General features: G+C 42.0%; 1 protein-coding gene across 4 annotated transcripts in view; it reads left to right on the top strand.

The window, feature by feature from the left end:
• Positions 1 to 12,351, top strand: part of adcy5 (adenylate cyclase 5) — a 390,458-nt gene that overhangs the window by 221,195 nt on the left and 156,912 nt on the right. For all 4 annotated transcript variants that reach the window (XM_069934774.1, XM_069934775.1, XM_069934776.1 and 1 more), the window contains exon 3: positions 12,124 to 12,245. In XM_069934774.1, coding sequence (XP_069790875.1) covers positions 12,124 to 12,245 — 122 coding nt within the window. The remainder of the gene's footprint in view (positions 1 to 12,123; positions 12,246 to 12,351) is intronic.

A 12,351-nucleotide genomic window follows, 5' to 3' on the forward strand; every position in this document is an offset into this window, starting at 1 on the left:
AGAGAAGATAGTTACATTTTTGAAAACACAAGAAATTCAGGAAAACTGGCACAGAAAGAAATTTCAGGAGTTTCATCTGAATTTAATAAATGCTTGAAATGAAAGATATGGTTGCCCCAGGAGTAAAGCTATTCTCAGCACCTGTGGAGATCCACTTGGAAAAAAACATGAATTTGATTTCTGCACAGAAGAAAATCGATTGAAGCTTCTTGGCGATGGGATTGGCGATGGCCTGATAACTGACATTGGAGAAGGTCAATTTTATTTCCCAAACCTATTAGATAAGTAGATGGAACTGAGAAAAAAAATGGAGGGTTATGCACTTGGGAAATTCTAGGCAGCAGCTAGAGTTGGTTATTAGGTCAGCACAATACTGTTCAGAGAAAATAGTCCACTGTGGCCACTGGAATCACAAGCACTGACGTCACATGGCCAGTTCAATGCCTCTTGGGAATTGTAGTGTCACCATAGTGCCGCTACCCCCCACCCCCCCACGACCACCAGAACAAGCAGAAAGGTTTATCTATCTTTTAGGTTGTCGACCTCTGTGAAGGACTGTTTGCTGCTGCAGTGGGGAAGACTTGTCCACATGAGCTGGTATGTGGTGGATCCTGTAGGAAGTCGCTGACCCTCTTAGCGACGGCCTGGTCCAGGGCACTGACAAGGTGGTAATAACGATTGGTGTCCAATTCGACTTTGCGAAGGTGAAATTGTGCTTCAGCCTGTTGGAACCAAAGTTTGGGCTCAGCTGTCCAGAAAGGTGGTAGCTTCACAGCAACGGCTGTAGAATCCATGTTTGTCCAAAAATACGTTTTTGGTCTCATCGGGGTCACTAATTGTGACCAATAGAATCACAGTGGACACAACAAAAGACGTTTCTAGAGAGAATCAAACGGATTTACTCTTCATCACGTGCGCAACCTTTCAAAACCCAGAATCAAGTGCTTGACATGCGCTAACATCATCTCACACTGATGTCACATGGCTGGTTCGATGCCTCCTGGAAGTTGTTGTGCCACCATAGCACCGCTACACCACATTTTTGTTTATTTGTTCCAAATTCATTTCTGAAGCCTCAGAAAGGGGTGGATGTAGCTCAGAGCATCACACAAACCTTCCTGTCCTCCGTGGACTCCACCTACAGCTCCACTGCCTTGGAAAGGTAGCTACTGCGGTCATCAGGTTCCTGAGTGAACCTCACACCATGCTGCCCTTGCTTGGTGCTAATTGATCTACTCTTCATTGTATATACTGTAATTTGTGCTTTTTACATGGAGGCATGACTGTTAGAGATAGTCGGTTAAAGTACTCACAGTAAAACCCTTGAACAATATGTAAGAAAAATACTGAGTTATTGTGGGACATATGGAAAAATTAGATTGTTGTGGAGTAGGTTTACATTGGTTGCGCTGAAGGGCCTGCAATGTTCTATGTTCACTGTACCAGGTAAAATGTGACAAATAAACGTAAATAAATAAATAAATATTCCTTTTGCTTATTCATGCCTGAATAATTTAGATATTTTTATGTACTGCCATCTAATATCAATAAACTGAAGCACACAAAGGTTTAGTGAGTGTCTGCATTATGCTAAACACCTGAATAATTCAAATTTTATGTTAAAATTGATACAACTAACAAAGGCTTCTTGGAAACCTTTTGAGCATCTGGTAAGGGATCAGACAAGAAAATCATTTGCAGCCCTGCTACCCTGAAAATGCCTGATCTCGGAAGCTAAGGAGGCACAATAATTGGATGGGAGACCATGTGGGAATATCAGGTGCCATAGGTTAACTGGAATGCATTGCCAGGGGTGGTGGTGGAGGCTGGTACAATAGGGACATATACAAGACTTAAGATAAGCACGTGGATGTGTCTCAAAATCTGTTGTTTTGCTGCAGCAGTATTATGCATTACAGGTGCAAAATTGCAATAAATTAGGTTTCTTTAAATACAATACTTAAAAATAAATAATTCGTGCAAAAGAAAAAAAAGCGAGATAGCGTCTATAGGTTAATTATCCATTCAGAAATCTGATGGTGGAGGGGAAGAAGATGTTCTTTGTAACCTTGGATGTTCGTCTTCAGACTCCCATGCCTCCTTCCTATGGTAGCAGTGAGAAAATGGCGTAGCCTGGATGGTGAGTGTCCTTGATGATCGAGGCTGCCTTCTTTTTTTAATTTTTTTATTTTCCACACTATGAACCATATTGACCAAAATACACACAAACATTTCCCTCTTGAATATACACAGTGTAATTTTCTCACCTTTTTCCCCCCTCCCCTCCCTCCTTGCCACCCCTCCCTATCCACTAAACGTCCAACATATACAATACATTAAACCCATTAAACAATGTCATCACACAATGAAAATAAACAAGAAAATTGTGTCATTTACTTTTACACACTGGGTCAGTTCATTTCGTCTTCTCCTTCTGTTATTTTAGTGGGGTGGAGGTCTGCGGTAGGCCCTCTCTGTTGTGTTCCATGTACGGTTCCCAAATTTGTTCAAATACTGTGACGTTATTTCTTAAATTATATGTTATTTTTTCCAATGGAATACATTTATTCATTTCTATGTACCATTGCTGTAGTCTCAGGCTCTCTTCTGATTTCCAGGTTGACATTATACATTTTTTTGCTTCACCTAAGGCTATCATAATAAATCTTTTTTGTGCTTCATCCAAATCGAGGCGAAGTTCTTTACTTCTTATATTACTTAGAAGAAAGATCTCTGGATTTTTTGGTATGTTATTTTTTGTGATTTTATTTAATACCTAATTTAGATCTTCCCAAAACTTTTCCACTTTCTCACATGCCCAAATTGCATGTACTGTTGTTCCCGTTTCCTTCTTACAGCGAAAACATCTATCTGATACTGTTGGATCCCATTTATTTAACTTTTGGGGTATGGTATATACCCTATGTAACCAATTATATTGTATCATGCGTAACCTCATTTTTATTGTATTTCTCATATTTCCAGAGCATAGCTTTTCCCATGTTTCATTCTTTATCTTTATGTTTAGATCTTGTTCCTACTTTTGTTTGGGTTTACACCTTATTTCATCATTCTCTTTCTCTTGCAGTTTGATGTACATGTTTGTTATAAATCTTTTAATTATCATTGTGTCTGTAATCGCATATTCAAAGCTGCTTCCTTCTGGTAACCTCAGCCTGCTTCCCAATTTGTCCTTCAAGTAGGTTTTCAGTTGGTGGTATGCAAACATTGTACCATGAGTTATACCATATTTGTACTTCATTTGTTCAAAAGATAATAATTTATTTCCCAAAAAAACTGTTTTCTATTCTTTTGATCCCTTTTCTCTCCAATTCTCTAAAGGAAAGGTTATCTATTATTTTATCTAGCTCTATCCTGGTCCAATATGGTTTTTCCCTTGTTTGATAAAAATATGATAGAATCTTAATTGTGCTGCTCTATAATAATTTTTAAAGTTTGGTAGCTGCAAACCACCTTGTTTGTACCATTCTGTTAATTTATCTAGCTCTATCCTCGGTTTCCCCCCTTTCCACATGAATTTCCTTATTATTTTCTTTAGTTCATTGAAGAATTTCCCTGTTAAGGGAACTGGTAACGATTGAAATAGGTATTGTATCCTTGGGAATATATTCATTTTAATTAATTTACCCTTCCTATTAGTGTTGGTGGTTAATCTTTCCAATGTTCTAAGTCATCTTGTAATTTCTTCATTAATGGCTGATAATTTAATTTGTATAGATGGCCTAGATTATTATCTAGCTGAATACCTAGGTATTGGATTGCTTGTGTTTGCCATTTAAATGGTGATTCTTTTTTAAATTCTGTATAATCCGCAGTATTCATTATTCACTTTTATTTGCGTTGATCTTGTACCCCAATACTTTTCCATATTCCTTCAATTTCTCATGTCATTCTTTTATGGATAATTCTGGTTCTGTTAAGTATACTATGACGTCATCTGCAAATGGACTGATTTTATATTCCTTCTCTTTTATTTTTAATCCCTCTTATTTTATTTTCTGTTCTTATCAGTTCTGCCAAGGGTTCTATAGCTAACGCGAACAGTGAGGGAGATAGTGGACATCCCTGCCTAGTTGACCTGCTTAATTTAAATTGGTTTGATATATATCCATTTACTGTCACCTTCGCCAATGGTCCCTTATATAATGCTTTAATCCAATTAATATATTTCTCTGGTAGGTTGAACCTCTGTAGTACTTTGAATAAATAATTCCATTCTACTCTGTCAATGGCTTTCTCTGCATCTAAGGCAACCGCTACTGTTGGCATCTTGTTTCCTTGTACTGCATGGATTAAGTTAATGAACTTACAGATATTGTCTGTTGTTCGTCTTTTCTTAATAAATCCAGTTTGATCTAGTTTTACTATTTTTGGTACACAGTCGGCCAATTGTTTGCTAATAGTTTAGCTATTATAGCCTGCAGCTGACGTGGACTTTTTACCCCCTCCATAAATCTTCGTCCGCGAAGCCAAGCCAAAGAAAAAGATATTCTGAGTTGAGTCGAGATAATGGAGATATTGGATATTGTTATTCTCTCCCACCCAACCCCCTCCAGAAAAGACTTTTATCTTCACATATAACAAAGCTCACCCTCTTAATTCCCCCCTTACTTCCTTTCTTCCCTTTTCTTCCCCTCCTTAGTTCTTACTTATACATTATTTTTCTTCTTTATATGAAGTTTGTTGTCGTTCTTTGTTCTTGTTACATCTCTTCATCTCTCTTTCTGTCCTGAAGGCATTCTGCAAATTCTCATGCTTTCTCCGGATCCGAGAACAGTCTGTTTTGCTGCCCCGGAATAACTATTTTAAGCACCGCTAGATATCTTAACATAAATTTATAGCCTTTCTTCCATAGGATCAATTTTGCTGCGTTAAACTCCTTCCTCTTCTTCAGGAGCTCAAAACTTATGTCTGGGTAGAAAATTTTTTTTTGACCTTTGTATTCCAGTGGTTTTTTTTGTCTTCTCTCATTTTTTTCATTGCCTTCTCCAGTATATTTTCTCTTGTCATATATCTCAGTAATTTTACTAAAACGGATCTTGGTTTTTGTTGTGACTGTGGTTTCGGGGCTAATGTTCTGTGTGCCCTTTCTATTTCCATTCCTTCCTGCATTTCTGGCATTCCCAGGACCTTGGGCATCCATTCTTTTATAAATTCTTTCATATCTTTGCCTTCTTCATTTTCCTTATGGCCCACTATCTTTATATTGTTTCTCCTATTATAGTTTTCCATTATATCCATCTTCTGAGCTAACAACTCCTGTGTTTCTTTAACTTTTTTATCAGTTTCTTCCAATTTCCTTTTTAAGTCGTTCACTTCCATTTCTACAGCCGTTTCTCGTTCTTCCACCTTGTCTAATCTTTTCCCTACATCTGTTATGACCAGCTCTATTTCACTCACTTTTTCTTCTGTACTTTTCATTTTTCTTTTTATTTCACTAAATTCTTGTGTCAGCATTCTTTTAATGCTTCCATACATTCTTGAAATTTTTTAAAATCTATGTACTGTCCATTCACTTTATCTTCTATTTCTCTGTGCAGAGCTTGATGTTCTCCTTCTTTTTCTTCTGTGTCTGCTCTAGGGTTTGTGTCTTCTACTTCTCTTCATTGTATCTGTGTCTCTTCTGACTTTCTTGTTGGGCTGCTTGTCTCAGTTTGTTGGGTATTTTTTTTCATGGTGTCTTAATGTTTGTCCTCTTCTTCTGGGCTGGTTATCTGTTGTGTCTCCGGTTTCCTTTTTTCATTCTCACCTCTCCCATTCCCGTTATTTTCTGTATCTTCCCGCTGGGAGCCCTGCTGTCGGTTCTTTCTCAGCTGTTCGTGCTTTTGAGTTCCACTCCACAACTGGTCCCCCTTCCGTCAGTGTTGTCTTTGTCGTATTCCTCGTGCATGCGCGATTCCTTGTGCATGCGAGGTTGTGCACCTCTGTTTAGCTGCATGAGCCATCTTTGCAGTCCTGTGTTCAATGGGTTGTGACCCTGCAGGGTCTCCACTGACCTCAGGGAGTGGGCTCCTCTTTCAATGGCGGGTCCCTGCTTCTTCGTACAGGTGAGGCCTTCACCTTTCTCTTCCGGTGTCTTTCTTTCTTCTTTTATTCCTGTCATTTTTGGCTTTTCTTTCTTTGTGCCATTTTCTCCACACAGTGTCTGGGGCTTTGTTTTTTTCCTCACTTTTTTCCTTCTTTTCTGGAGAGGGCTGGTATTCTCCTCCCGGCCACTACTCCATCACGTGACTCCCTGAGGCTGCTTTCTTGAGACACCGCCTCTTAAAGATGTCATTAATGAAGTGAAGACTAATGGCCATGATGGCACTGGCCTAGTTCACAAACCTCTGCAGCCTTTTCCTATCCTGTGCATTGGCATGTCCATACAGTCAGTGATTTAACCAGTTAGAGTCCTCTTCATAGTACACCTGGTGAAATTTGCAAGCGTCTTGACGACATAACAAATGTTTCCAACCTCCGCTTGTGAGCCTTCTTCATGATTGCCTCAACATGATGGCCCCAGGATAGATGTTCAGATGTTTTGACACCCTGGAATTTGAAATTCTTTACCCTCTCCACTGCTGACCCCCTCAATGAGGACTGGTTTGTGTTTTCCTGATTCCCCCTCCTTAAGTCCACAATCAGTTCCTTAGTTTTGCTAACATTGTGTGTAAGGTTGTTGTTGTAGCACCACTCAACCAGCTGATCTCTCCTGTACACTTCCTCATTGCTGTCTAATTCTGCTGGTAACCATGGTGTAATTGGCAAATTTGTTGATGACATTTTAATTGTTCCTAGCCACAAAGTCATGGGTGTAGAGAGAGTAGAGCAATGCAGCCTTGAGGTGTGCTTGTGCTGATTGTCATTGAAGAGGAGATGTTGTTACCGATCTGCATTGACTGTGGTCTTTTGATGAGGAAGTCAAGGATTCGATTGCAGAGGGGGCTGCAGAGACACAGGTTTTGCTGACCAGTACTGATGGGACGATGGAGTTGAAAGCTGAGCTGAAATCGATGAAAATCAGCCTGATGTATATGTTACTGTTGTCCAGTTGATCCAGGGCTAAGTGGAGAGCCAATGAGATTGCAACTGTTAAGGAACGATTATGGCCGTAGGCACATTGCAGTGGGTCCAGTTCTTTTCTTAGGTGAGAGTAAATTCTGGCCATGGCCAACTTCTCAAAGCATTTCATTACAGTCGAAGTGAGTGCTACTGGGCAGTAGTCATTGAGGCAGCTCACTCTGCTCTTTTGAAGCAGGTAGGAACCTCCGACTGCAGCATTGAGAGACTGAAAATGTCCATGAACACTCCAGTTTGTTAATTGTCACATATTTTCAGTACTCTGACAGGTAAGCCATAAGGGCCTGAAGCTCTGTGAGGGGTCACCCTCTTGAAAGATGTTCCGACATTGTCGTCTGAGACAGATATCACAGGGTCGACAGCTTTGCGTTGGTACAGTGGCATTCTCCTTTTCAAAGCGAACATAAAAGGTGTTCAGTTCTTCGGGGTTATGAGTGTGAAGTTGGGAAATAATAGGTTGTGGTGGCACACCTGGTGTAGCAGTTAGCACCACACTATTACAGTGCCGCTATTTGCCTCGGCGAGTCTGTTGTCCATCTCGTTGTCGATCCTTCCATCCGATGAAATGGTGCAGCCGAGATAGGTAAACTGGTTGACCGTTTTGAGTTTTGTGTGCCCGATGGAGATGTGGGAAGGCTGGTAGTCATGGTGGGGAGCTGGCTGATGGAGGACCTCAGTTTTCTTCAGGCTGACATCCAGGCTAAACATTTTGGCAGTTTCCGCAAAACAGGACATCAAACGCTGAAGAGCTGGCTCTGAATGGGCAACTAAAGCAGCATCGTCTGCAAAGAGTAGTTCACGGACAAGTTTGGACTACACAAAAGAGTCTGGAAAAACAACCAACTTAAAAACCTTACAAAGATTAGTGTATACAGAGCCGTTGTCATACCCACACTCCTGTTCGGCTCTGAATCATGGGTCCTTTACCGGCATCACCTACGGCTCCTAGAACGCTTCCACCAGCGTTGTCTCCGCTCCATCCTCAACATTCATTGGAGCGACTTCATCTCGAAGTACTCGAGATGGCTGAGGCCAACAGCATCGAATCCACGCTGCTGAAGATCAAACTGCGCTGGGTAGGTCATGTCTCCAGAATGGAGGACCATCGCCTTCCCAAGATCGTGTTATATGGCGAGCTCACCACTGGGCACCAAGACAGAGGTGCACCAAAGAAAAGGTACAAGGACTGCCTAAAGATATCTCTTGGTGCCTGCCACATTGACCACCGCCAGTGGGCTGATATCGCCTCAAACCGTGCATCTTGGCGCCTCACAGTTCGGCGGACAGCAACCTCCTTTGAATAAGACCGCAGAACCCACCTCACTGTCAAAAGACAAAGGAGGAAAAACCCAACACCCAACAACAACCAACCAATTTTCTCTTGCAACCGCTGCAACCATGTCTGCCTGTCCCGCATCGGACTTGTCAGCCACAAACGAGCCTGCAGCTAACGTGGACTTTACCCCTCATAAATCTTCGTCCGCGAAGCCAAGCCAAAGAAAGATTACAGTGCCAGCGACCTGGGTTGAAATCCGCCACTGTCCATAAGGAGCTTGTATGTTCTCCCTGAGTTCACGTAGGTTTCCTCCCACATTCCAAAGATGTACTGGATTAGTAGGTAAATTGATCATGTGGGTTTCGTTGGATTGAGGGGGCTCATGGGCTGGAAGGGCTTGTTACCATGCTGTATTTCTAAATTTAAAAAACAAACTGATAGTAGAGACGCTATCACCAATGTGTATATGGACATATGTACAGATGGTAGTGTAGGATGACTGTGAATGGCTGAGAGTGTAGCCACACCTACTGCCAGGTCTTAAAGGATTGCTTCTAGCCAGAAAGATCAGGTCATTCTGGACTGGTCAACCTACTTGTGATATGCTCCAGTCTTTTAGTTAATAAAAGCCTTGGTTTGGATCAACAAGTCTTTGGTTCTTTCGACGTGCACCACAATCTTATTAAAATTGTATTACACAACTAACACTAATATGATTTGGGCAGTGGTTCTGGTGTATGGGTTGTCAAATGGCTGGCACAGTAGTGCTGCACTTGATGTTATTCTCTCACAACTTCAGGGATCTGGGCTTGGTCCTGGTCTAGGGGCTATCTATGCGGAATTTGTATGTTCCATCTGCATCAGTTGCTCCTGAGTGCTCCAATTACATTTCAAATTCCAAAAAAATAGGCTGTGTAACTGTAAATCACCCCTTAGTACAGAGAAATGGAAAAAGATTCACAAGATGTTGGAGCAGAACTAGGCCATTCAGCCCATCGAGTCTGTCCCACCATTTAATCATGAGCTGACCCATTCTCCCACTCAGCCCCAAGGCCTGGCTTTCTTCCCATAACCTTTGATGCCCTGGCTATTCAAGAATCTGTCAATCTCTGCCTTAAATGCACCCAATGTCCTGACCTCCACAACTGCCTGTGACAGCAGATTCCACAGATTCATCACCCTCTGGCTGCAGAATTTCCTCTGTTCAAGGAGACACCCTGTAATCTTGAAGTTCTGCCTTCTCATCCTAGACTCTCCCAACATGGGAATCAACCTTTCTACATCAACTCTATCGATGCCTTTCAACATTTGAAATGTTTCAATGAGATTCCCTCTTTATTCTCCTAAATTGCAACAAGTACAGGCCAAGAGCTGTCAAGCGCTTTGCATATAATAACCCTTTTATTCCTGGAGTCATCTTAGTGAACCTTCTCAGAACTCTCTCCAATGTCAGCACACCAGGGGTAAAACAATTAGTTACAGGGTACAGGACAACAGGAGAGAAATGGGATGATGGGGTTGTACAGTTGGGAGACATCTGAGACCCAATGGGCTAAATAGCCTGGTCTTCTAGGAACAAAAGAGGCAAAAAAACCATCTCAAGTCTGCAGCCTGCAGTCCATGGCCATTCCCTGACACCAATGATATTCGGCGTGGTCTTGTGCCATAGCTAGTAGAGATACTACCTCACGGTGCCAGAGGGCTGGGTTCAATCCCTACATCAGGCCAGATGAGATGAGAGTTTATTCTTGTATATCTGAATACAATGAGTTTAATGTACAGGTATATCTGTGTGGAGCTTGCATGCTCTTGTTGTGAGTGGCTGGCTATTTTCCTGGCTTTTTCCAATGACCTGATTCCCTTCCTGATGAAGAACCTAACTATTCCTGTCTTAAATATCCCCCATGACTTGGTCTCCACAACTGTTTGTGGCAACAAATTCCACAGATTCACAATTCTCTGGGGAAAGATATTCATCCTCACATCTGTTTTTGTATTTTGAGGCTGTGACCTCTGGTCTCAGACTTCCCCCACCAAAGGAAACAACCTCTCTACATCCACTCTATCCAGGTCTTTCAGTATTTGGAAGGGGTCAGTGAGATTCCTGCATATTCTTCTAAACTCCAGCTAGCACAGTCCCATACTCCAAACATTCTTTTGTTCCAAGGATCATTGTGTAACTCCTCTGGACCCCCTCCAATGCCAACACATTAGATATGGGGCCCATAACTGCTCGCAATTCTGCTAGTGCAGTTTGACCAATGTATTCTAAAGCCTAAACATTAAATCCCTGCTTTTACATGCTGTCTCCTTTGAAGAAGACTGCAGAGCCCACCTCACTGACAAAAGATAAAGGAGGAAAAACCCAACACCCAACCCCAACCAACCAATTTTCCCTTGCAACCGCTGCAACCGTGTCTGCCTGTCCCGCATCGGACTTGTCAGCCACAAATGAGCCTGCAGCTGACATGGACATTACCCCTCCATAAATCTTCGTCCGCGAAGCCAAGCCAAAGAAGAAGAAGAAGATATTTATGTGTGAGAGGGAATAGATATAAAGGGACCTTGGGGAGGGAGGGCGTATCTTCTTCATTGAGAGTGGTGGGTGTGTGGAATGAATTGCCAGAGGAAGTGGTGAAAAATGGGAACCATTGTAGCATTCGAAGGACAAGTACAGTACATGCATAGAAAAAATTTAGAGGGAGATGGGCTGAATGCAGGCAAATGATCTAGCATGGATAAATTGGGCTGAAAGGCCTGTTTCTGTGCTATTGAACTCTATTTGTAACTGTATTTATGTATTGTGATTAGTCTTTTGGGATTAAAGATGATGTCCCTGATGAATTAATGCCTTCCTATTCATTACCAGATGTTTCGAACGGCTACGTGGTCAAACCCAGAATACATGCAAGGGTGCATGTAACAGATTGGGAGAAGGGGAACTCTTCAACAAAAATTTGGCCAGATTGGACCAGTTGGTCAGGAAGGATGTGGAGGCATTGGAAAGGCTACAGAAAAGGCTTACCAGATGCCTGTATTAGAGGGTGTGAGCCTGGAGAGCTTCCACAAATTCCAGTTGTTTTCTCAGGAGCATCATAGGCTGAGGGGTGACCCGGTAGAGGTAATCAGAGGTATCGATGGGGTAGCCAGTCAGTTTATTTTCTTTTCCCCAGGGTGAAAATATCACATGCAAGAGGAAATGTGTTTAAGGTGAGGGGGGGGGGTGTTTAAAAGAGATGTCCAGAGCAAGTTTTGAAACCCTTTGGACTCCGGAAATACACTATACTTCAGACTGAGTCCATGGGTTTACAGTACGAACACCAGAATGAACCAGCTGGTAGTTAGGTATGAAACCAATCCTTGAAAACCGTGACACGGAGTATATGCACTTGTTGGTTAGCCCTGAAAACCGGGACACATAGTCCAAAAGGTTATTAGATGCCTAGAATGTACTTCCAGGGGTAGTGTTGGAAACAGATAGAATCGTAACATTAAAGAAGTTTCTAGATAGAAACATGTACTGTATGTGCAAAGAATAGAGGAAGATGTATCGCATGCAGGCGGAAGAGTTTTAGTTTAATTTCGACAATGTTCAGCACAGTCGTGTGGAAGAAAGGGCCTGTTCCTGTGCTGTGCTATGTTCTATGTCCTTCCAGTTGTCATTATTCACAAATAAGAGGGAAAATGTTGGAGAGAAACGTGTTGTCCTTAACTTTGCAGTCTGCCTAACTATTGTTACTGCTCTCCTCCCACCCAAAACACAGGAGCGCCTCCTGTTGTCTGTGCTGCCGCGCCACGTTGCCATGGAAATGAAGGCCGACATTAACGCAAAGCAGGAGGTCATGATGTTTCACAAGATCTATATCCAGAAACACGACAATGTCAGGTATGTTAAGCCACCTTGGTGACAGACGTTTACCATTGCCTGTGTTATCAGAAGCACTGCACTTTATGGAGGAGTTGTAACACACTGCAAATACAGCAAAACCTCT

The sequence above is a fragment of the Narcine bancroftii genome, chromosome 4 (genome assembly GCF_036971445.1).
Source record: "Narcine bancroftii isolate sNarBan1 chromosome 4, sNarBan1.hap1, whole genome shotgun sequence".
NCBI lineage: Eukaryota > Metazoa > Chordata > Chondrichthyes > Torpediniformes > Narcinidae > Narcine > Narcine bancroftii.